The sequence below is a fragment of the Cygnus olor genome, chromosome 9 (assembly GCF_009769625.2).
Source record: "Cygnus olor isolate bCygOlo1 chromosome 9, bCygOlo1.pri.v2, whole genome shotgun sequence".
In the NCBI taxonomy this organism is placed as follows: domain Eukaryota; kingdom Metazoa; phylum Chordata; class Aves; order Anseriformes; family Anatidae; genus Cygnus; species Cygnus olor.
This window is the reverse complement of record NC_049177.1, coordinates 12,662,444-12,686,140: the sequence shown is the minus strand read 5'-3', so window position 1 is coordinate 12,686,140 and position 23,697 is coordinate 12,662,444. Positions and strand designations below refer to the sequence as shown.

Below are 23,697 nucleotides of genomic sequence, written 5' to 3'. Positions count from 1 at the left end.
TCCGCTCCCACCCCAGACATGATACAAGGGAGTCTGCGGAGATTTTTTGCTCTGGCAAAGTGCTTGCCTCCGGCAATTCACATCTGCTCGGGTGGCTCCATCTACCACGCATGGGCACATCAGGCTTTGGAAAGTAGCCATGGAAAAGCACAGAGCTCAGCTCTCGATGCGAGCCGCAGTCGCAGGATAATACCTGATGACAAGCTCCTTGAAATGTCAGTGCCAATGGTGAAATGGTGCTTTTTGTGAAGCAGCCACCTGTTCCCGTTGCATTAGCTCATTGCTACTCAAATCAACTACTGTATCCCCAGCTGTAAAGTAGCTTTAATTAAAATGAGTCATTGCTCAATACCAAGTTGTCCCCCATTTTGGGTATTTCTTAGAAATTATATTATTTTTTCCTTATCACTTCATCACTAGGCTTAGGTTTGCAGGGACTGCACCCACTGATGTCATTGGGATCAGAATACAGTATACAGATTTTAACTGAGCAATGACATAGAAAAAATGTATTTTTAGGTTGGGCTTAGCTTTGTTTGGCATATTTATTTATATCTCTGACAACTGAATGAGGAGTGCCCTGGCTCCAAGCCATATCTCTCAGTAATGTTCTTTTTTCAGGTCCTTGGTAAATGGCTTCTCCAATGTATCGTGCATTTCTTCTTGACATCTTTATGCAGTTTCTAGGTCTTTGACCTAAGACGGGACTATAGGTGCCACTGAAGCTAAAGGAGAGCCACGTCAGCATGGAGAATCAAGGTTGTTACTGAGACCCTGTAGTTGGAAATTATGTCTGTGTAAGATGAGCTCTAATACATGTATATCAAGATGTGCAGCATGTTTAGTAAAAGCGGTGGCATGAATCAGAAGATGCAGGAGGTGGGATCGTGGCTGCCTGGGGCCGGCTGGGTGGACTGCCTTAAACTGCTGTGGGTGGGTCTGGTTTCTGTGGAGGTGAACAGTTTGAGTAATGGCACCAGAAAGACATAAGACATTGGGCCTTTCAGCTGATTCTTGGTAGGAGTAGGTGGTTAACTTACATTTGCTTTTTGTTTGCAGGCATCATGTGTATTAGCCAATTTATAAGCAGGTCTTTTAATTAGGGCTTCCCACCAGGAAACTTAAGGAAAACATCCGCCACTGACCCCGAAAAGTCCCTCTTTGATTCTAAATTACACGGAGCAGGTCTGCACCAAGCAGCATCCTCTGCAGCTCCACGCTGTGGTCAGGCAGGGAGCAGAGCTGTGCAAGCCCTTCTGCCAGCTGCAAGATGAGGGAGGGATGTCAGGGCTGGGCTTGCATCAAGGTCGCATTGCTGGTTTTCCTGCCTGACTTGTCAGCTGCTATTAGGGAAAGCCTCTGAGTCCTGACGACTTGGTGTTTCCCAAAGTGACCTAATGAAAGCCCCCTTGTAGTGATAGCTCAGTCAGGCACCCTCAGAAGTCACAGGCTGGGCCAGACCGATAGTACTCTGAGAAAGCAATTGCTGTCATATACTGTCATCATGCTGTGCCAGCTCATTAACGATGAACACATGATGTTAGCTTTCACTTCATCTACAAGAGTTCGCATGCTTCTGCTTTCAGGCCACCTGTGCTGCACAGAGGACGTCGCTTATTGATCCATCAGTTATTGCAGGGCTGGAAGGGCAGAGGGGCTCTGCAGCAGGTTGTTAGCTGTTGAGCAGGGGGGTGGTCAGAATGTTTTAGGGCCTTTTGAAGGCTGTAGGGAAAAAACAGAACAAGGAAGTGTCTTAGAGTACAAGGGTGTTGCTGGGTGGGGTCCTTTATTTTGGATTTTTTCCTCTTGTTGTGTTGGTTCCTTTGTGCCGCTCTGTAGCAGTTGCAGGGAAAGGTGAATGAGCTCTTGGTTAGGGCAAAGGGGCAAGACCAGAGAAGCCCTTTGGACATACTACACCAAGGGGCTTTCCATTCCAGCTCTCCAAGAGCACATCAGCTGAACTAGCAACACTTTGGTAGCAGTGGCCAAGGGAAATAAATACCCACCCTTCCCAGGGAAGGTCTCTATCAGGGCAGCTATACTTGTCATGTCTGTTGTGGGTGAGGTGCTACCTGAAAAAAAAATGGGAGTTTACTTCAACAGGGAGTAAAGAGCTGTGAAGGGCTCTATTCCGAAACATGCTCCAAGACCCACAGAGGGACGGTGCAGGGTCAGTGCCAGGAGGAGCTCTGGGAGCCCCATCCCCTCCCTCTCCTCTGCCCTGTGTGGAGCAAAAGTCCATGGGCTGGGCTGGGAGGAATGATGGGGAGCTGAGCTCCAGCCAAGTGAAACATGCTGAAAATGCTCTCTGAAATTCCTCCTTGTGCCCTATCATCCCTTTGTTTTCAGTTCACCTCTGCAGTCTGCCTATGAAAAAGGAGTGCTGCTGCAAACAATGGTGGCTTGAGTAATTCTTTGGAGAAAGGGCATGGAGCCTGGCCTCTTCCACCTGCAAAAATTAATACTTATCCTTTCTGCCAAGAGGTTAAGTTGAACACTTGGCCCCTGCCAGGTTCAGCAGAGCAGCAGTTGTTGTGCGGACATGTGGCCTGTTCGTCCCAGGGGACAGGCTGCAGGGACGGAACCACCTCACCCAGGTACTGCAGTGCCCCTGCGCCCGGGGCAGTGTGGCCCTCCCCTGTCCTCCAGGAGACAAAGCCACCTCGGGAGAGTGACAGACTGGCGGGCCCTTCGGATAATGGCAGGGCTCGGGTGACCCTGGTTAATTACTGTCCCTCCCATGGCACTCACCAGTGGACGAGGTAGCACTGTCCTCCAGTTGCAAAGGTCCTTTCTGTTTTGTTGGGAAAAAAATGCAAAAAAAAAAAAAAATAGACCAGAGTAAATTCTGCAAGCAGAAATGCCAGTGAAAAGCCTGCTGGGTGCACTGCACGCTTCAGTTCAGTACAGCCTCACTGCATTCATGTGAGTAGCACCAGTACAGTTGCTGGGTTTACACAGTGCTTTAAAGCCAGGCGTGTTGTAGATGCTTTTCTGATCCAAGATCTGTCACTTGTCTCTCTCTGGGTCCCCCGTGGGATCTGGCAGGGCGCTGAGTAGCTTCGTTTTCTAAATATTGGTGGCTTTCCTCTCCACTGCTGGACAGCCAGCCTTCACCTGCCCAGAGGGGAATCTTGGACGGGCAGCAGGCAACCCCACCGTCCTGCTTCCAAGCCAAAGTGGGTCAGCTTCCTCCACTTCAGAAGGCCTCGCAGTGCCACCACAGTCACCCAGGACAGGCATGTACATGGGAGCATCTGACCCAGCTGGCCACCTCGTGGTTCCCATTGCTCCTGCTGAAAGTCCCTGTCTCGTCTGGGGGCCCAGATGGGACGCAGCAGGTCCCAGGGCATGCTGCGCTGTGCAAGGTCATGCTGCTCCACGTCTACTGCCGGGCCGAGAGGGGGGTGCCTGTAAAACAACGGGACAAAGTTGTCTTCAAGACGTCTTCATTCTGCGGAAGGAGAGCTTGCAGCTCCTTTCCTAGCTGCACCTCCTGGTTTATATGTAAATATTCTGCTTCTGGAAGGTCTTCACTAGTGAGTGTGTTAGCAGTCAATGCGTTCATATCTGCTGTCTTTTCAGGTACTGTTCAGTCATGGCTATTTAAACCCTGAGACAAGAACAGCCCTGAGACTGTTGTTCTGTTCGCCTGTCCCTCTGCCCGGCTGTCCCCGCTCAGCTCAGGGAGGCAGTGGTGCCTTCTCCCTCACTCCTGGGTGTGAGGCGTGCGGCCTTGCTGCGGTTCTGTGGGACGAAGCCTCCATCTCCTGGCGGCAGGGCCGCACCGCAGCCACCGCCAGCTGTCGGTGGGAATTGTCCCAGAAACGCAGCAGAAAGCTCTCCCGGAAAGCAGAGCAAAGCCTTGGCTTGCTTGGTGTTTCCGTCCGGCTGCACGGGAGTGCTGTGTTTGTCCAAAAGCATCTCAGGGTGTGTGCTGGTGGCGGAGAAGTGTTCCGAGTGTGGGTTCTCTCTGTGAGACCCAGAAAGTCTTATCCTGGTCCCAGAAGGTCCCCACGAGGCTATCTTAGTGCATTCCTGCCAGACAAAAGCCCAGCATCATGCCACCTCTCTTGTCCAAGGCTGCCTGGAGGTGAGGTGTTACACCACAGGCAGTTTGGGGGGGTGGGAGAGGAGGAACTCTGCAGGGTTTTCTCTCTCAGCCTCGGAACTGGATTTTTCTTCCCAGAATTTCTTCTTCCAGAAGAAGCTTGAAAGGCTGTGTTTGAGTATTTGTCACAATTAGTGAAGAGGTCAGGGGCCGTTCCCAGCACTGCAGCAGCAGCCACCCCCAGAGTTACCTCTGAAGAGCATCGGCTGCACGTGCGGGCTCTACAAGCTGCTCACACCGTGCGTGTTGGCCTGCTTCACCAGCTCCTGCAGCTCCTCAGATGCTTCCAGATAGCAATCTCTTTCCAGTGTCGAGTGCTCTCAACAGCAGGCAATTCCAAAATTTCCCATAGTTTTGGAATTGTTCAAATCTTTCTCCAACACCATCCTCCTTTCCAAAGATGCCAGCTGAGAACTTTTCACGTCCTGGCCCCTGCTGTGCTTCCCTCGGGAGCCCGGAGCTGCAGTTTGTGGTGGGACACCTGCATCTGCAGCAACGTCCTTCCTGCAGGGAGGGCACGGCTCCTGCTGGGCACGTGGCAGGGTCACACAGCCAGAGCCTGTGGTCACAGCACCAGGAGGGACAGGCTCAGTTATCACAAGCCCGACCTTGCCACAACGCTCAGCCTTTAAATGTGCCTGATGGTGACCGTTGCTGTGATGGCGTGGTGGGGCCGAGTGCTGCTGAGCTCCATGTCCCTCAGCTGTGGTGAAGACGCTGAATGGGCTCTTTGGTTTCAGGCTTGTGCTTGTTCCCTTTTTGTCTGCTGGGGGGCAGACCTGGCCTGGAAGGGAGATGGTGCCTACTCAGCAGTTTTTCCCGTTACAGGGAAAAATGATGGTGCCCACTTACAGTTTTTCCCTGTTTTTCCCCAACAGGACTCTGAGGTCCCATCCCCCCAGTGAGGGGTGACACCGAGGGAGGGTGGGGGGAAGGAGAGGTGGTGAGAGGGGACTCATCTTTCCCAGGGCCACTCACCTGGGAAGCCACGCTGCCTTTTGGAGCAACGCCTTCACCCCCCTCGCCTGCGTGTGTTTCTGACTGTGATTCGTCTCCCCCAGGTAACCCTCAGCCACGAGTGCACCCGCGCCATCATGAAGCTGATGTACTGCCCACACTGCCGGGGCATGTCCAGCGTGAAGCCGTGCAACAACTACTGTCTGAATGTCGTGAAGGGCTGCCTGGCCAACCAGGCGGACCTGAACACCGAGTGGAAGTACCTGATGGGTAAGATGGCCTTACTGCACCACAGTACAGCCGCCTCTTGTGGCACCTTTTGAACTCTCTGAGGTAGTGTTTGACGAGTAAAAAAAGGACCATTGGAAGCACTCAAGGAGGCTCTTAACTTCTATTTCTCTGCCCATGATCCAAAGTGTAGAAGCTATTGCAGGACATTTTGCTGGGCTTTAATACCATTAGAAAGTGCCGCTGGTATGGCTACCAAAGGGTTCAGGCATTTTCATCTTCTCTGTCTTTGTTAGGGGTTGCCTACACGCAGCATTCAACTAGTTTGTCCTTCCCTCCCAAATTGTGAGGCTCAGGGACAGATCCTGCTACCACACTGTCCAAGCTGCCTCCTCATCCACAGGAGACCATTTGTGAGAGCACATGGGAAGCACTGGGCAGCCCTCTCTGGGAGGTCGTCTAGAAACATGAAGCCATAAACTTCTTCCATGGGTGGAGAGCAAAGGGATCAGAATTACTTCTAAATGGAAAGAGGCCTCTTATGTACATGGGAGGGAGAGGCTAACGGTCACATGAGGAATGGGAAAATTAGACTTGTATTTTAAATGAGAAAAGAGCTCATTTCTCTTTTGTTTGTTCACGCAGCTAAGGTGGTAGGTCTCTTGAAGTGGGTTGTATGTCTATAGAGGTGTCCATTTCATTGAGTTTAAAGCCAGAAATATCACTGTGCTGGTGTGATCTGATCTCCTGTGCAACACAGACCAGAGAATTTCTACCAGGCATTTCCATAAGAAGTTCTGCATTGCCTGATCAAACTTGAGTGCCTCCTTCAAGAAGACCTTGTGTATCATTCAGCTGCTTTTCCAGAGGCTGTGGCCTCTGGTTTAAAAATGAACAACTATCAAGAGTGGCTTTGCAGAGCTGGTGGATGTGGTTTAAGGCTAGTAAGGGTCTGCATTTAGAAAATGGTGTGACGGTGTTACAGTCCGTCCTCTCCCAGCTGCAGGCCATCAGGGAGGTTGTTTGCATTAGTAAAGCTCTCACTGCTCCTTGTGTGCCCAGAAAGCTCCCATTTCTCTCCCAGGTTATACATTTTGACCTGGAGTGATCCGAGACCAAGGGAGCCTTGATGACGGTCTGGGCCGACAGGAGGCGGCAGCAGGGCAGATGAGCTTTGGGCTTGGCCTTTCCCCTTTTCGGCGCCCACTGCCTGGCCATCAGGACACCAGCTCCACCAGCCAGCTGCAGCCCAGTGGGCGGGCTGGGGACTGATGTGTGATGGTGCTGACAAGGAGAGTCCCGCTGAAGCTCAAGGAGTGTCACCTGCCTCTCCAGGGACACTGCACACTAAAGACCGAACTGCTGCATACAGAGGCCAGGGCACTTACTCAGGGAGGTGCATTGGCCAACTGCCTGCCTCCTGCTAGGAGCTAATGAACCAAATGGCGATGTACTGCAGCTAATTGGTCGTGCTCCCTGTGAGAGCAGCTTGGGAGCCTGCTGTAAAAGAGGGGGAGGAATATTCCCTTCCCTTGGGGCTTTACACCAGGATTTTGATTAAGCTTTGGCCTTTCTGACCAGAGCAAGCCAGTTGTTACCTGTCACTGCTCTCCTGGCAGGGTGACTGCCTACCTCCTGCAAGGTCAAGGTACCGCTCTCGCTGATGGACAGGGAGGCAGTTCTGGGTGCGTTTTGCAATTATTGTGGGTTCCTCTTGCCCAAGAGACACCGGTCTTGTCAGGGGCTGATGGCTAGGAGGAAATTGGAGCTTCTTACAAATTGCAGCTGTACCTTTTAATGTCATAGTTTGATCAAAGACTGGAGGAAGACATGCAGGCAAACGTAGAAGCTCACTGGCATTGTCCATTCTGCACCATTAGGCTCTTCCACGTAGCTGTAGAGGACTTTGTTAACTAGACAGTGTTACTTCTTCAATTTGACAAATCAGGGCAAGTCAAACTAAAGGAAATCCTTACAGTATGTGATCAAATATAATCTATCACTAATTTGAGGATGCAGCCTTTGATTTAAATGTCTGTATTTCAAGATGAGCACATCTTCAGGCTAAAATTGTCTGAAAAAATACAGTCTTGAAGATGACACCACAACCCCAGAGTGGCAGCAGAGTTAGACTGCAAGCTCTTTAATGTTGCAGGAGATGTTATTACCCAGCATACAAAAAACATTTCTGCCTTGTATGGCATGTTTAGCTTTAGAAATCAGTACTGTCATAAGACTGTGTTGCAAGAAAAGAGAGTATATTAACTCAGGAACTCTGGCCCTTGTTTCCATTCTTGCTCAAGCTAATGGGCAAAACCTGTTTTCTTCTTTTTTAAGTGCTGAAAGTAAATACATACTGTTCCCAGTCTATGCCTTTGCATGTTTTTAAATCCTACATTATAGACCTGAGCACAGGCTGTGAGCTCTGTGGGCATGATCTGGTATCTTCTGCGCATTTGTGCTATCCCGCCTCTACTACTTGCACAGTTTGGTCATTCTCTGAGAGCTGTCAGGGTCCGAACATCAGACATGGAATAGCAAAGAGAAAATATTTGTGAGGATTGTGCATGCTGTTCCATTGGCAGCAGCAGGCTCAGGATCAGGCCTTCCTTGTTGACATAATACTTCCACTGTGGACCTAGTGCTTCTGCACAACATCACCTCGACCTCATGGAAGGTAATTTGGGGTTTTCTTGACGAGTCCTGCTGGCTTGCACAGGACAGAGACTGAACACTTTCCTAGCAAGTTTGAAGTGGCGTGATGGTCCCTCTTAGTGGCCTGGCTGGCCAGACTCCTGCTCACAGGAAATCTGCTGTGCAGCTCAAAGGGAAGCCTCCGTGCTTCAAAGTGTTATCATACATGGCACCTACACACTGTGAGATGCTGTAGGATGAAGGACATGTTTTACTGGTACTCTCTTCAGCTGCTGGGTATAATTCACCTGGTGGTTTCATTGCTCATGGATAATATCAGCAGAATGGACTCATGCTGAATAAGCTTTCTGCAGCATCACACCATGTGCAATGACAGTCTCATGCCAGGCTGATGGGTAAGGTATAAGGATTTAGGACAGAAAATTAATCACTCCTAATGAATGACTTCATTTACATACTATACAGTTAGTGTGTATATATATATATATATATACACTTATAGTTAGTGTGTATATATATATATATATATAGTATATTTAGTAGTATAACCTAGACCCTGAGAATTGACCCTCTTTGTGCAGAAAAGAAAAATCAACATGAAGCTATCACAGGTGTTTTTTCCATATGGAGAGGCCACAGGAACGTGAAACACTTTCTTTTCTAAATGAGCGTTGACCACCCCTGTGCTCTGCAAGATCCCTTGTCCTGCCAGGAAGCTTTTGGTGTCCCCCTAGGGGATGCAGACCACACTGGAGCTATCGGAGGTCACAAGTAACTGAATGCCAGGTCCCTAAATCCTGATGAAGCTTATGCATGGTGTGGCCTCCGGGCTACTAAAGCAGACATGGTAGAAAACTGAGGCAGTAGCAGCTTAGCAGTGGCTTTCAGAATTAAATTTTTTGACTCACAAAGTTAGACCTGGTTAAGATCCTACTTTAGGTATCTAAGAACAATTTGGGTCCTGTCCTAAGGTCCTCTTTAACTCCAGCTGGACACCTTTGGCACTTTCTGTTGGCTTTGCTGAAGACATGCTATGAGTTAGGAGGGTTAGGTCCAAGTATAGCTATGCATTACTTTATAGTTCTGCATCAATTTTCCCTTTTTCCTTTCTGCAGCACCCCTAGAAATGTTTGTCACTTTGTATGAGCGAGCACAGGCTGGATTTGCCATTTGCAGATGACTGCTGTTCCTCTGGTACTGAGGATGGCTCTACCTGCGTGCTGGGCAGCAAGCCCCTCTGCAATCTGTCCCGTTCCAGAGGAAAATAAGCATAGGCTTGGGCAGTAGTGAAAATGGAGAGATGTTTTCCAGCAAGCCTGCCAAGGGGCCTGCCCCACCCGGAATGAGCATGAGCTTTAACTTGGTTTGTCTGATGAAAGGATGTCTCTGTCTTATTTTACTAGATTCCTTGGTCATAGTGGCTGATCGGATTGATGGACCATACAACGTGGACACAGTAATAGGGACTATTCACATGAGGATCTCTGAAGCTATTTCCAACTTGCAAGAAAACAAAGATTCAATCACAGCCAAGGTAAGTGTGTGTGCCTGGGCCTGGCTGAGGATATACCATGTGTAACCATCAGGACCAAATGTTTTTTGCGCTCAGTATTCAAATGAATTAAAGGAGATGAAGGATGAAAGAGAGAGATAAAATCCCCACTCTTTTAATGGTAGGAAACCACTGTCTTACACAAACAAAAACCTTCTCAGGTATTTCCAAATGCTCCTCCCTGCCACAGCCAGCCTCCATTAGGTACAGACATGCAGGTGGGACTGCATATGCAAGGACTGTGGGAGGCATGGTGCATTTGCTCTCAGATGCATCTGTGTCTGAAGAGCCTTGAAGTATTTTGGCTGAGCTGAGGCAGTTAGAGAAAGTGCACAGTCCTTCTTATGCTAGTGACAGAAGGCAGCTGCTTCAACCTGCCTTGGGGTGATGTTGTGCAATAGAAACACTAGGCTATCAGGTTGGATCTGTGGGACAGAGCTGCAATCTGGCAGTCCATCTTGAGAATACAATACAGGCTCTCCTGATGCTCACCTGGCTTTCAAGAAGCATATCAAGAAGCTTTCTTCTGTTGGTCTTCTATTTTTAGTATATTTATCCACTTAACCACAATCATTTCTATAGCTGCAGGTGAGAGAAGCTTTGGGAACAAAAACAGCCCTCCAGGGCTTCTGGTTTTGCCCAGGCATTCCCCAAATCCTGCAGCTATCCCACAGTTAGGGCAAAGATGCAGATGAAAGGTATGGGGCAGGCCCTAACTGGATCTTGGAGAAGGGAAGGGCCAAAAATATTGCTTAGCCAAGCAGGAATTCACTGGCACGTGTCACAGACTAACAGGAGCATGCATCTAAGTGCTCATTTATGTTTCTTTTCTAACATGGAAGGCCATATTCTTTCTCTCATTGTTAGGTGAGACTAAGGTTGTCCACATAAAAGCAAGTCCATGATGACATCATCTGCAAATAAAGGTGTTTCTGAGGGACATATAGTAAATCTGATAAAATCGAAAAGGGGTAAAAATAGTCTAGCCTATTGACCAGAGCCACCAAACGTATTTGATAAACTTCTCAGTAAGATCTGGTGACCAGGGGAATGTGGCAGCCTTTGCTGGTGGCACTGGCAACAGAGCTCTGCAGCTGCAAATTGCTGCAGCTGCAGGCTCTGGCTTTGAGTATGGCAAAACGATGATCAGATAAAGAGTATCGTCACATAAGCTCAGGACTAGCCCAGGCTTCTGCTCTCCTTTGGCTACAAAGGGTGGCTGGGCTGGCAGTTAGGATGGCAGGAAGTACCCGAAGTTAATAGATAAATCAGTCCATCATCCTAATTTGGCCTTGAAACATCCAACCTGACAGATCTGGACATACCTCCTCACACAGCGCTCTCCTGGTCTGAGGGGGTATCAAACTGCTGAAGTGTGCTCGCCTATTGCAGGAGTCCTTGGGGTGGTCTCACCTCGGTCTGTCATGCAAACCAGAGCGGCTCACATGCTCTGCAGTCTCAAAGCTCACACCACTGCTGCGAGCAACTCCCATCTTGTTCTTCTAAGACTTCCCAGAATTTTATTTTTAAATCATCATAGGAATAGATAAAATTGCTGGATGTAATTTAGTATCAACATTAGTGACTCATACAAAAACATGCTAATTTTTGTTTTTGTTTTTTTTCTGAACATTTTGCCTGACAGTGGTAACTAAAAACAGTTACAGTGTGTTGAGAATAAGTCTTGGCACAAGAGTAACCTGACCAGAAACTAAACCAGAATCTTAGGGATCTTCCAAGTAGGAAAGATAATTATACTTTAATAAGAAGAAGAAGAAGAAGAAGAAGAATTACCGTGGAGTGCTAATTAATTAAGTAAATAGTTTCAGAGCATGGAGTAGAGAGTTTGGTTTGTTTTTCAGGTTTTCCAAGGCTGTGGAAATCCCAAAATCAGCACGAAAGGCTCCAGCAATGAGGACAAGAAAAGGCGGGGGAAGGTCGCATTAGAAGCAAAATCCTCTGCAGTAGCACTGGAGATGCTGGTGAGTTTGTCTTCACAGCTCCTTCCCCGCTGGTGCGTCAGGGTGGCCATGCTTGCATGCTGCATCCAGCCTGGACTGTTGGACCACAGGGCCCTGTCTGTGGGGAGAGCAGTCCCTTTGTGTTTCTGGGACCTGAGGCTTTGTTGTTCTGAGAGCACCAACTGCTCTGTGGGGGATTTGGGTTCTGTGGGTGATGGGCCGTGTGAGCTGCTATGGTCCCACATTTCAGAGGCTCCTTGGTCATAGACATCAGCATGTCCCACCCTGGCAGACCTCAGCTGGCTCCCACTAAGGCTGCTTCTTGGCATTACCCTCGTGATCCAGAAAATGATCTTCTCCCGGTCAACCTTGCAGTACCAGAACAGTCCTTGGCATGTAACTGTTGGTCCTGGGTGCTTGGGTTGAGGGCTGGTCTGTAGGGGAAAGTTGGTGACACTTCACTGTCTGCATAAAAACAGACTGTGTGATGAAAAGTCATCACTATGTGATGACCATGTGGTAAGATGAAAAAAATAGCCAGAATCTTTGTCCTTCTAACAACCATGGGGCACCTCTGGCCCTGAGCATCCTCTTTCTTTATAGGTTTTAGATGCCAAAGGGAATCTGACAGCTCTGAAGTCGTACTGGGTCACCCTGCCCAGTGTCCTGTGCAGCAAAAAAGTAATGGCCAGCTCAGCGGCAGATGACAAGTGTTGGAATGGGATGACCAAGGGCAGGTATGGAGAGGGTCAAGGTGCCAGGACAGCACTGTTATGGGTTGGGAGATGCAGGATTTAAGGTTTATTTTGCTATGTGTTGAAGGGTTAAGCATCAAGATGCTTTTGCCAAAAAATGACTGAGTAGTTTTGTACTAATTGAGCAATTTTGCAATACTGCATGCAATTGTAAGACAGAAGGGCTGGATTTGCCTCCCAAACTCCAGGGCTGTTGCTGAGAATTGCATGCAGGTCTTTAACCATGCCTGCTCTGCAATGCTGTTACCTCATGAGAGGAGGCACCCAGGTGACATCCAGCAGCTGCAGAAACACCTCTCACCCATGACTGATGGTTAAGAATGGCTGCAAGGGAAGATTGGCAGCTGCTGCACACCTCTCCACAGTCCTCATGGAGCAGATCGGCGCTGCAGGAGTGAGCAGCGCAGTGCTGTTTGCTGGCCGACAGTTTCCAGTTCACTGAAGCCTCCCTGGGGACCTGTCTGGTCTTCATGGGGCACAGGGATTCGGTCATCCCAGGTGCCAGTCATTTAACCAGAGCAGGCAGATGGCAACAGAGCTTGGCCATCCGTAGAGCTGGCTGCATCATCGCGAACACAAGAGCCTTCCTGCATGGACTTTACTCTCCATAGCCTTAGTGTGACCAGATGCAGAGCCCCTTCTGCTCAGCTCGCAGCAGGCACAGGCACTCAGTCTCCTTGCCCTGCTCGAGGCTGTTGGACAAGCTGACGCCACTGACTGCAGCTTCTCTGTGCTTCAAAGAGGCTGGATTATCACCGGTGTCTGTAGTGGGGAGAGGTGAGCTTAGCTGGGTGCAGACATCTAAACCTGTCACCTTCCTCCGCAGTTACTTGCCTGAAGTGATGGGGGATGGCTTAGCTAATCAGATTAACAACCCGGAGGTGGAGGTGGACATCACCAAGCCAGACATGACCATTCGCCAGCAAATCATGCAGCTAAAGATCATGACAAACCGTCTGGGCAACGCTAACATCGGGAATGACGTGGATTTCCAAGACGCGAGTGAGTAGCAGAGCTGGACCGGGGCTGAGCATTCCGTCCCAGCAGCCCACAGCCCTCGTGCGCACCTGCAGCAGAGAGGTGTCACCGTGACCTGGCTTCTGGTTCCAGGCTGCAGAGGGTCTTGTCTGAGTGCATCCGACTTGCTGCAGGGTGGCTGGGGCTGCACTGCTCTCGGCACCGTACTGAAACCTTGGGTGCTCTCCCCAAGCTCAGCCCAGCCTGGCTGATGAGGCCACTGCTCCCATCTGCTCCAAAAGCTCTCTGAAACTGTCCTCTGTCCCTGCCGTGGCCAGTGTCACCCTTCCGCTGTGTTCTGCCTGAGTCCCTGTGCCCCACCGCCCCATGATGGGGCAGCACCTTTTCTCTCGGCAGGAGGATGGGCTGGGCTCTCGCCAGCCTTGTTTGGTGGGATGGGACAAGTTCCTGAGGGATCCCTCCTTTCCACGTGAACAGCTTACACTAACTCTTAGATACAGCCCAGGCAGGGTGGCGCAGGGGCACAAGGAGACAGCAGGGACATCACCACCAGGGAGGCAGGCTGGGCTCACCCCCTCGTTGTCTCTCCACAGGTGATGACATGAGCGGCTCTGGCAGTGGTGACAGCTGTCCTGACGACGTCTGTGGCAAAAGACTTTCTAAGAGCCCCAGCACCAGGCAGCCAGAAACGCACGCTATTCCTAAGCAGTCTGGACACGGCATCAGTGGGGCCAGCAGCAGATCTTTGCCTTCTGCCTTCCTCCTCTTCCTTTCAGTGGCTTTCATCGCTGTGCAGCACTTGTGGCGGTAACTCACTAGCACAGCTAGGAAAAAGACTGCGTCTGAGGGCTTCACTTTGCCAAAACCAAACAACCAACAAAAGGACATAATTAATTCACCTTGGCAAAAAAAAAAAAAAAATGAAAAAGAAAAAAAAAAGAGGGAGGAGAAAAAGGTTTCAGTTGTTTGCTATTTCTGGCAGTGCTCGAGCTATTTTCTTCTTTCTTGGTCTCTTCCCCAATGCTGGGCCCTTCTTTCCATACCTCATTGTTTTAATTTTGTTATTGCCACAGACTGGCTCTTGGGGCTGAAACAAGCCTTTGCAGAGGGGGCTCTTGGGGAAACCCAGCCGGCCCCTCAGAGGGCAGCTCTTTTGCTGCCCGCAGTGGAATATGCAATTTCCCTGATCTTGTTACCCAGCCGTTGGCCAGAGCACTGCTTAACATACTGCTGCCTAAAGAACACCGGGGGCTGAGAACATCACCGCTTCGTAACGTGGAGAGTCTGAGGTCACAGCACTGCTCAAGTGCTGCATTCAGGGACTGTTTCGCGGTTTCCTTCTGTACTTCTTCAACAGGCAGAGTTGACCCTTCACTTCCATCTGTGTACGCAGGAGTGTGAGCAGATGCGGTGGGTTGAACTGAAACAGTTTGGCAGTGGCTGTTGGACCCAAAAACGTAGATCTCCCTTTTACTTTGGAAAGGTCACAAATGGGTTTCTTGACTAGAGCTCATAGCTGACGGCATTTTTAAATGCCTACATCTAAGTAAGTGACTGGGAATGAGTGTTAGGGGTTGGGGTTTGGGGTATTTTTTCTTTGCATGCTAGTCGGAAAGCCATTTTTTTACCCAAGTAATAATGGTCCAATTTCTACTTGCAGTGCAGTACCGTAGTAGGTAACAGAGAAATGAAAAAAATGCACAGTAGGATTCTTTACTAGACAGACAGTTGTGCTGCCTCTTCCTCCTCTGGCCCCAGCCATGGATATGAATGCCCTTTTTTTTTTTTTTTGTGGTAGTAAGAAAGACCAGGGACTTTGTACTAACTAGAGCACTGTGACTGGTTGTGATAGCTCACGCCAGGCGCTTGAGGGAGTGACCCCAAACCTTAGGGCAGAGCAGAGCTTGTGGCAATTAGCCCATGGCAGTGTCTCTACCCAGAAGAATGACTCACAGGTAGCACCTACTGAGAAAACGGGACACTTTGTTGGAGATATTTTTTCTTTTGGTGTTTGTTCTTGTTGCATTGTAGGGTTTTAAGTGAAGTCCTGCTTTCCCTATCCCTTCCCCACCCTCCCACACACTTGTCCTACCTGCTGCAGGGACTGCACAAGAGGGCAGGTCAGATGCGTGCCCGTGGCTCTGTTACAGCTCAGGGAAGCACCAGGTCACCCTGCTGCTGCCCCGTCCCAGCAGCCTCTGGGTCATCCAGCACCAGGGTGCTCCAGGAGAGATATAAATATCCTCACGTGTCTGTAGGATTGTCTCTGTTGTAGGGCTGTGTCCTTTGGGGTGTCCAGAAGGCTTGTTTAACTCACGGGTACAGCAGGCATCTGCTAGAGATGTCGGTTTAGCAGATGCCATGGTTACAACACAGGCATCATGTCTGGATGGGCTTCGTCCTTATGGGGTTGGTTTTGTTTCAGATATATTTGTTCTGTGAGAGAGAGGGAGGGCAGAGGTGTATCTATCATCTTCTGCGCTACTGGTCTGTGCAGCAAATGTTTCTACTCTGTCCTGCCAGAGGAGATGTGTCTTTGGGCTGAGCAAACTTTATGGGGTTGGAGTTTAGCTGTTTTCTAAAAAAGATTAAAAAAAAAACAAAACACAGTTTTTAACATTAGCAGTTTCTAGAACATGCAATTTAAGAGAAGGTGAGACCATGAGCAAGGTAATGCCGAAAGCTGGTGCAGATGGACACAGAGGGGCGCTTCTGTGCATGGAGCCCCCCCTGGCAGAGGGAGCCAGCAGGGGCTCCTGCCCCGCCTCATCCTCAGCCCACGCAACGCAGCTGCGGGTTCCTCAAACTGGGCAGAGACATTGGCCAGCACTGACTGGTGACTACACTGAGTCACAGTGACGGATGGTGCTGTGCCCGTCCTGCCTTGTACTCCACTTCTTGTAAGGTTAAAACTGATTTAATCTGGTAGGGCTTCAGAAATGAAAGGCAGGGTGCTGCTTGTTGGCTAAAGGACAATGCTACTAGATCCTTCCAAATACAGGAGCGGAAAACTAAAAGTCATAGATTTATACAGATTTACTTCTGGAAATGTAGCAAGTTCCACATTACTTTTACTGGTCCAAAGAGTTTGTCTTTTTTTTTCTTTTTTTTTTTTTTCTACCCAGTGGTAAAATCAATCCTGCAGAAACTTTAGATGCAAAAGCAAAAGGGGGAGGAGGGCATTAAAACACTTTATCCTCTTCAAAAAACAGTTGGGTTGGAATGTTAAAAAATGGCTACTGAGGTCAAGGTTCTGCTTTGCATAACAGGAAAGTCCTTGTTGTTTCCATTTCCATGCAGTTAAAGTTTGTTGTCAGCCTCTTACACTACAAAGCTGCTTACAAGCACCGAGGAGCACACCTTAAATGTAAAGCAAAGAATTTACTGATTGTCCTGTTAATATTTTAACAATGTAATAGCCCAAATCATTGGTCTTGTTCCACTAATAAAACCTGATGGTCCAAAGTAATACAGAAAAGCCTGAAGAATACAGTAAAAAACGTTATGCAGAAGAAACCCTTCCTAATGTCTTCCCCTGTTTGCTGGCATTATGCTTACACCTCAGTGGCCCTCCGGGACCTCAGGTCAAATGCATCAGTCTTCCTTGAGCAGAACTGGGGGTTACAGTGAGCACCTGCACCCTGAGCTCTGCGCCAGGAGGGTGAGAAGCAGTGCCAGGGGCTCTCGCCCCTTGTTGCCAGGAGGTGCATGATGTTGACATTGACACTTCCTTGCTCCTTGCTCCCAGGTCTGCTCACGTTATTTCGTATACCTTTTCGCACAGTCTGCTTATGCTGCTCCTTTTTGTTGGTTCCCCATTACTCACTTTCTCTGCTCTTTTCATTGTCGCGGAGTGGTTTCCCCAGCCACTGCAATGACCAGTGGGGCTGGTAGCCAGGGCACAGCCCCACCACTGCAGCCTGGGGCTGCGCTCAGTGCTGGAGCCAGAAGGGCTGAGTGCGCCCAGAGCATTGACTCGGTATGGCTCTGAACCCAGGCTGTGGCTACCTGACTGCTAGACAGCTGCTGGCACAGCTCAAGGGAAAATCAGCCCAGGTCCAACAAGCCCCAAGACCTGCACTCAGGCAAGTGCAGAGCCTGTGGCCTTTTAAGTACCTACAAGCGACGTTTCCTGGGCTCCTTCCCATTCAAAAACATTGTGACAAACATCCCTAGCCCTGTGGGAATCACTCAGGGGCTCCAGCTTTGGATTTGTTGTGTTACTGGGGAGCTCTGGGGAGCAGGGGTGGCTGGGGAAGAAACATTTGCTTCAATGTTAGCAGGTTGGTGACTCATGATGGTTTGGTTTGAAAAGGCCTTCTGCTTCACAGGAGTGCAGAGGAGGTTGGTGGTCTAGAAAAGAATGTTAACAAAGGCTCCTGTCCATGGAAAAGGAAGAACCAGAAATAGTGGATTTCCAAGTGTCTCTGTCTTTCAGCCTGCTCTTTTGTGCCATAATGTGTATGTTTTAACTAAGGGTGAGGGTCTCAAAAGGCTTTGAGAGTGCAGCTACTTATCATTTACAAATGACAAACTGCCTGTTGTTTTCTGGTGGGCTTGGTAGGGGCTAAATTATAGCAAAATATCTAAAGTCCACCTTTGCTTTAAACGGATGCATTTTTATCTGCAGGAGTAAGAATTATTTCACTTATTGGCATAGCTGGACAGTTATCTATTTCTTTCTGTTACCAAGGTACTTGTAACTCTCTTGCACTGTTTATCTAAAGTTAAAATATGTTCTTTGAATCCTTGTATAAATAAAAAGGCTGGAGACTTAAATCTGTATTTACAGGGCAGTTTGTTTTCTTCTCTACTTACACTGAGTTTGGAGTTTTCTTTATTTTTCCACTTTAAGGTATGGATAAACTCCAGTTCAGTAGTCCTGAGGAATGAAACCTTGCTTTGAGCCACAAAGTTCACCATGGTCTGAAGCAAATATGAGGAATATTGGTTTGCCCTACAAGCAATCTTACAAGTGCTCAGGTTTTATGGATGCAAGGGATGTGAAAACAAGATGAAGGTAACTTTAGGTCATCAAAGCAAGTATTCTAAACATTCTCTTTCTCATGCAAAGGCAGAAAAAGCCATGGCATAATGGTACAAGGAATAAGAAATGGCCTTGGTATTTGTTACTGCACAGTGTTGTGCTATTTATGACGGCCTTGTGCTAGTGCAGCTGTTGGTAGAGTTAACAAGTGAAGCAGAACACTGGCTGTGACACGGATATTTCATCTTCAGCGAGTGCCGGAGACTGAAATGATGAGCAGAAAGGTTTGCATTTTATCTCTGTACCTTCCACTTCCAGAAGCTGATGAATGTAGGGGTCAAGGCAATATGTCAAAAGCAGCTAATGAAGTGTCAAAGTGAAACTTGCTAACTGGAAACTACTAAAAGTGTATCTGCCTGGAAGCAAATACCACTTAAATTTAATAAATTGAGCGATACCCCTGACTGAGTAGGTATTCCCTTAGCTTACTGTCCTGCTGTTACAGCTATTTAGGTGCCATATGCACAAATTTTATAAATACAAGCAAGCGCAGAAATATTACAAGTTGTTTGCAGTGCAGTCACCGCCTTTGCCTCCTCTGTGCCTAATTATGACCTTAAATAACAGTGACTTCCAGTCTGTATGGATGAAAACTGATTTGAAAACCTCTCTGTTGGTTTGTAAATATGCTGAATAACGCCTTTGCAAACTAACTGCTAAGAAATTACAAAGGAGGTAGTGCATGATGCAAGCTCCTCTTCTTCCCTGCAGTCACACAGAGAAGGGGAGGCTTCAGTGACCCTAATACCAACCATTTACATGCAAGGAGGTCACCAAGAAGACGGGTCCAGGCTCAACACAGATTATGGCAAGAGGATGAGAGACAGCAAGCACAGCAGAGGCTGTTTGCACCATACCCCAACCACAGCCACACCAATACCAGAAACCCCCCAGCAGCCCACAGCAAGAGCTGGGCTAAGGCACCAGGCCTGGAGTGGGCCCTTAGGGCTGCAATTCAAGCAGGGTGTTGGGAAGGGCTAACTTTTCTGGTGTGACAGACCTACACCAGGTCAGCTGCCAGCAGTTACCTCTTGGACATCCAGTAAACATGCATAGCCTCATGCTGAGGCATCACAGGTATCAGAAGCAGTGACATTAGTTGACGCTGATGGGACAGACCAGTTCTGCTGAAGGGCGGGGAACTAGTCCCACCACAGGCACACCAGGCACACCGGGCAAACGCCAGAGCAATTGGCTGGGCTGCTGCCGCCCTTTGGCTCAGTGGAGAGTTCACACCCCACAAAGAAGAACACAGTTTGGGTAACAAGAGTGGCCGCGATGAGAAAAGAAACCTCTGCAGGAACAAAGCCCGTGCCCACGGCCCCACACACCAGTAGGCTGTGCCAAATAGGTCACTGCTTAGTAGCTCAGCTCTACGTTTGAGATTAAGAAGAGCGAAAGCTGGAAAACACCAGTATTTCATCTGTTCTTTACCATAAAGCAGTAGTGGTTTAGCTGTACAAACCAAGGCAATCACAGCTTTCACTTACAGGTGAGCTTTCCCAGTAATTGCCAGGTACCACGATGAAGTCGCCCGTCACAAAAGCCTGGCTGATGGCAGGCAGAAAGGCTGCAGCAGGAGCGGCCCCGGCAGCTGCTCCCAGCTGTGTGCTCCTGGGGCACGCGCCAGGAGAAGCAGAGGTGAGAGGGGCACGTTGCCTCCCCACACCGATGGGGACTGGAACCTGCCAAGGCAACAAGAGGCCCCTGTTGCATCATGGCTTCAGCCCCCAGCCCCCATGGGGAGGAGCAGGTGAGGGGTGGTGGGGTGGTACCCTCCCCCCCCCCCCCCCCCCGAGGTCCCCTGGGGACTAGCTGCACTCACTGTGGGAAGCGCCTTGCCAGCGGGATGTGGCCAAGGATGGACTTCTGGGACACCGGCTGGGAGGGCCCTATGGTGCCGCCTTTCAGCTCTGTGGGTAAGGCCATCCACAGCCCCTCCAGTAGCACGGCCATCACCCACCCTGAGTGCATCGCAGAGCTGCGCCCCCGCCAGCCGAGGCTTCCCATGTAGCCAAGCACCATGAGGGCAAGACTTGGTGCTGTGCCCCCACTGTGGGGTGCCTCTGCCACCATGGCACTGGTCAGGGTGAGCCGAAGGGCTGGGAGCTGGCGGGCGCAGAGGGTGACCCAGCCTTCGCTTGCTTCCCAGTGAGAGCCGCCGTCTGGGACACCGTGGCTGGCTATGTCCAACAGCAGCTCCTGCTGCGCAAGGTGGGCTCATACCCTTCCTCCCCTCTGCCTGGGGGCTCCAGGGTCCTGATGCTTCCCTGGCCAGGAACTGCCATTAAGCCTCCCCTCCCCAGAAGACAGGGACCTCCGCTTAGGAGACCTGGCCAAGGGAGAAATAAGTCTTGTACAAGGGGGCTCAGTGCCAAGCTGAGCCCTGTTGCTGGACGCCCCTTGAAATCCACAGGGCAGAGGATGCTGCTGGCTCCAGCACAGCTTTTACGGAGACCAAGCAGAGTTAACAGCTTGTGTTCAGCACTCCAGCAGGGCAGCCTCTGTCTTCCCTCCAGCTATTCTCACCCTCCTGCCTTGCTGGGTCCATCTGCTACTTGCAGGGTGTCCGCATTCCCACCCTTGGTTCCTTCGACACCATCCTTGAACAAGTCCAGGTTCGGGCCGGTGACCTGATGGTGCAGCGCCCTGTATTCCGCCTGGCCAGGAACCTGGCTGATGCCCACCAGCTGACAGATGACAAGGCATATGTGCCAGGTGAGCAGTCTGCCTACAGCCTTCGCTCCTGGCAGCTCAGGGAGGTGCACGTTCCCCCACTGCATGGCCAAGGTGAAAGGTGACCAAATGTCTCCCATCCCTCTCCCAGGTCGGAGAGTTGCTGATGCTCCTCAAACAGAAACTGCTTGCTGTGGAGCAGGTCTCACAACAGGCTCCTTGTATGCCACAGCTGCAAGAGCCAGCATCCCTGAAAATCTGCCTGGAGGGAAGCAGGCCCCTGGAACCTGCTCTGCTGCTGGCTCCAGACACAGCTCAGCACCATGTCCTCTGCAGCAAGGCATCCCCTGAGAGCCTGGTGGGCTGCTGGGGTGTGGGTGTAGCCTGTGTTACTGCCCCATCCCCAGCCCTCCTGTGCGGTTTTCCAGGTGACAAACTTCTGGAACCCCTGCGGTACACTCACATAGCTGCAGCCACCTTTGTGTCAGTTAAAAGAGTGGTGGGGTGCATCCAGGCCACCATGTCCCTCTTCTCCCGCTGCATTGGGAAGGGAAGGAATGTAGCGCTCATCCTGAAGGACATTGGCATGCTTCTCATTGAAAGCCCACGAGTGCAAATGAAATACTACCGTGACTTTCTGGAAATGATGACGGGGAAGGACACTCTGAAAGAAGTTCTGTTGAGGGTAAGCGGTTTTGTTCTCCACCACTGCACTACACCCTTTGCAATCCCACTGCCACACACCTGCTAGCACTGCTTGCTCCTGGGCAGCCGTGGTCTGGGGAGCCCCTTGGGAACATGCGCCTTCGTCTCAGCAAGGACTGCTCCCTGCATCAGCATCCCAACTGCTGCACTCACAAAAAGCCAGGCAGTTTATGAGGCAGCATCAAGGCTGCCTGCTCATTAGGAGAACAGGCTACTGGGGACGAGATGCGAGTGTTTCAGAGAGGCAATGTGATCTTGTACCAGTGGGAAGCCAGCTGTCTCGGTCATCTCCCCAGCGTCGCATCTCCTCAGCTCTGCACGCCTCTGTTGCAGGTCCCAGGGATGCTGGACTTGGTGATCCCTCGCACAGCAACTGCATCGTCCCTGACCTGCTCTGGGCATGTCATCATCTTTCCAGAGTGAGTGCACGTGCCTGAAGCCCTGGGCTGGTTCTGCTGAGCAGGCACTCGGGGCAGCCTCGTGCGAAGATGCTCTTCCCCACGACTGCCCTGGCTGCTTTTGCATCTCACTCCTACATGTGCCTTCACACAGGGCCCACGGGAGAGGGGCTGTTGCATGCATCCCTGGTACACAGCCATTGCCACTAGGCAGAGCTCAGCAGACATACAGAGGAGTTTAGGCAACACTCCTAACTCAGAGCCTGGGTTACTCCACTGGGTGTTGCTGTGCCCCAGGACAGTCGCAGGGCCGTGCTGTGCTCTGCTGCAGAAAAGGATGGCCAAAATGGCTCTGCGAGCAGATGAGAGCTGCCAAGGTGCTGCGGTGCCTCGAGTCACACCAGTGTCTTCTCCTCACATCCAGGTTTGAACTGGAGAGTGTCCATGGCACACTGCTCAGGGACTACCACAACAGCCCAGGAAAGCGCCTCAATGAAGGCAGGCAAAAGAAAGCTGTGCTTTTGCGACCTCCCAGGCAGGATGAGAAAGGTAACGTAGCAGCTAGTGTCTTGCCATAGCATGGGGAACCATTTTTTCCTATCTGATGAAGCAAATCCCTGTGCTGGTTGCAGAAAGGCTCCTAACTGGTGCCAACACATTGTGCCCTGGGTACACTGGGGAGCACAGCCTGGAGCCTGGCTCCCTTGGAGGGAAACCACCTCCACCAGAAGAGACTCCGACAGGCCACCAGCACCCAGCTGGGAGCACAGCCCTGAGTAACAGCTCTAGGAGAAAGGTTGGTGGCACAGGGGAGGCCCCAGGGCTCCCAGAGCTCATGACTGCATAGCAAGCAGAACAGCCCTCCCACCCGTCCCCAGGGCAGGCAGTGGCATGGCCACGTGCTCCTGACAAGTTTTCTGCTCTCCAACACCAGGGACCCAGCCTGAAACACACCTCTTTGGCCATGAAGGCCTTTCTCCAGCCAGGAGAAAGACGAAGGGAGTGATGCGGCAGAGCTGCGTGCCTCTGGGCAGGTGAGGCTTGTGCCAAAAGGCAGGTGGGACACCAGGGCTTGTGCCTGTGCGAGAGCTGTTTCCCTCAGTGCTGGAGCTGGCTTCCCTCTGGCACGCCACTGTTGCAATGTGTGAAGGCAATTGTGTGCAGGCCAGCTTCTTGGATCTCCACTGTGAAATAAAAATGCATCTTCATCTCACATGGCTGACTTCTTGCTGGCTTTGCTTTTCATGCTAGTCCAACTAGTCCATGTCCTGCCACTTTGATAGCCCAGGGTCATCTTTGTGCCACCAGCAAGTGCCAGTCAGGGACTCCTGCTGCCTCGTGGCCAGGCAGGGAAGCGTTGAAGGAGGTGAGGGGCAGGCATGACCTGCAGGGACACCTGCTGGTGCCTGCGCCCAGCCCTGCGGCACCCTCTGCCACCAGCCAATGTGGCAGCCCCATCTCCAGGTCCCTGGCCTTGTCCTCTCTTGCCCCTTACAGCTTGAATGCTTGCCTGCACCCTCCCCAGAAGATAATCACTTCCATGGCACCACGCCTGCAGCGTTACTGACAGCCAGCAAGACTACTGCTACTATATCTAGCTCTCCAATGGAATATTTTCTGGGTATGAGAAGCCACCTTTGTTACAACAAAAACAAAGGGCAAGGTAAGCTGGCT

At 50.5% G+C, this 23,697-nt stretch overlaps 2 protein-coding genes across 5 annotated transcripts in view; both read left to right on the top strand.

The window, feature by feature from the left end:
- The window catches only part of GPC1 (glypican 1), a 219,806-nt gene extending 201,824 nt beyond the window's left edge, over positions 1 to 17,982 (top strand). For all 3 annotated transcript variants that reach the window (XM_040567531.1, XM_040567532.1, XM_040567530.1), the window contains 6 exons: positions 5,173 to 5,338; positions 9,355 to 9,485; positions 11,366 to 11,485; positions 12,068 to 12,201; positions 13,046 to 13,221; positions 13,791 to 17,982. In XM_040567531.1, the coding sequence (XP_040423465.1) occupies positions 5,173 to 5,338; positions 9,355 to 9,485; positions 11,366 to 11,485; positions 12,068 to 12,201; positions 13,046 to 13,221; positions 13,791 to 14,008 (945 nt within the window). In that variant the 3' untranslated portion in view covers positions 14,009 to 17,982. The remainder of the gene's footprint in view (positions 1 to 5,172; positions 5,339 to 9,354; positions 9,486 to 11,365; positions 11,486 to 12,067; positions 12,202 to 13,045; positions 13,222 to 13,790) is intronic.
- A 2,054-nt stretch (positions 17,983 to 20,036) lies between these two features.
- On the top strand, positions 20,037 to 23,049 carry LOC121075128 (coiled-coil domain-containing protein 81-like). Of its 2 annotated transcripts, XM_040568075.1 has the most exons (8): positions 20,037 to 20,163; positions 20,397 to 20,458; positions 20,809 to 20,962; positions 21,349 to 21,605; positions 21,959 to 22,044; positions 22,448 to 22,572; positions 22,656 to 22,819; positions 22,958 to 23,049. In XM_040568075.1, the coding sequence occupies exons 1-8, from the start codon at positions 20,094 to 20,096 to the stop codon at positions 23,027 to 23,029; spliced, it is 990 nt and encodes a 329-aa protein (XP_040424009.1). In that variant the 5' UTR covers positions 20,037 to 20,093; the 3' UTR covers positions 23,030 to 23,049. The 2 variants fall into 2 exon arrangements, with proteins under 2 accessions (XP_040424009.1, XP_040424008.1); XM_040568074.1 differs by lacking the exons at positions 20,037 to 20,163; positions 20,397 to 20,458 and having other exon boundaries at positions 20,875 to 20,962; positions 21,072 to 21,605.
- The last annotated feature ends 648 nt before the right edge of the window (positions 23,050 to 23,697 follow it).

Coding starts and splice junctions, on each gene's coding strand:
- LOC121075128 (XM_040568074.1), top strand. CDS start 20,942: ATGACAAGGCATATGTGCCAG. Junction 21,606..21,958: donor TGAAAGAAGTTCTGTTGAGG/GTAAGCGGTTTT, acceptor CCTCTGTTGCAG/GTCCCAGGGATGCTGGACTT. Junction 22,820..22,957: donor GTAACAGCTCTAGGAGAAAG/GTTGGTGGCACA, acceptor CTCCAACACCAG/GGACCCAGCCTGAAACACAC.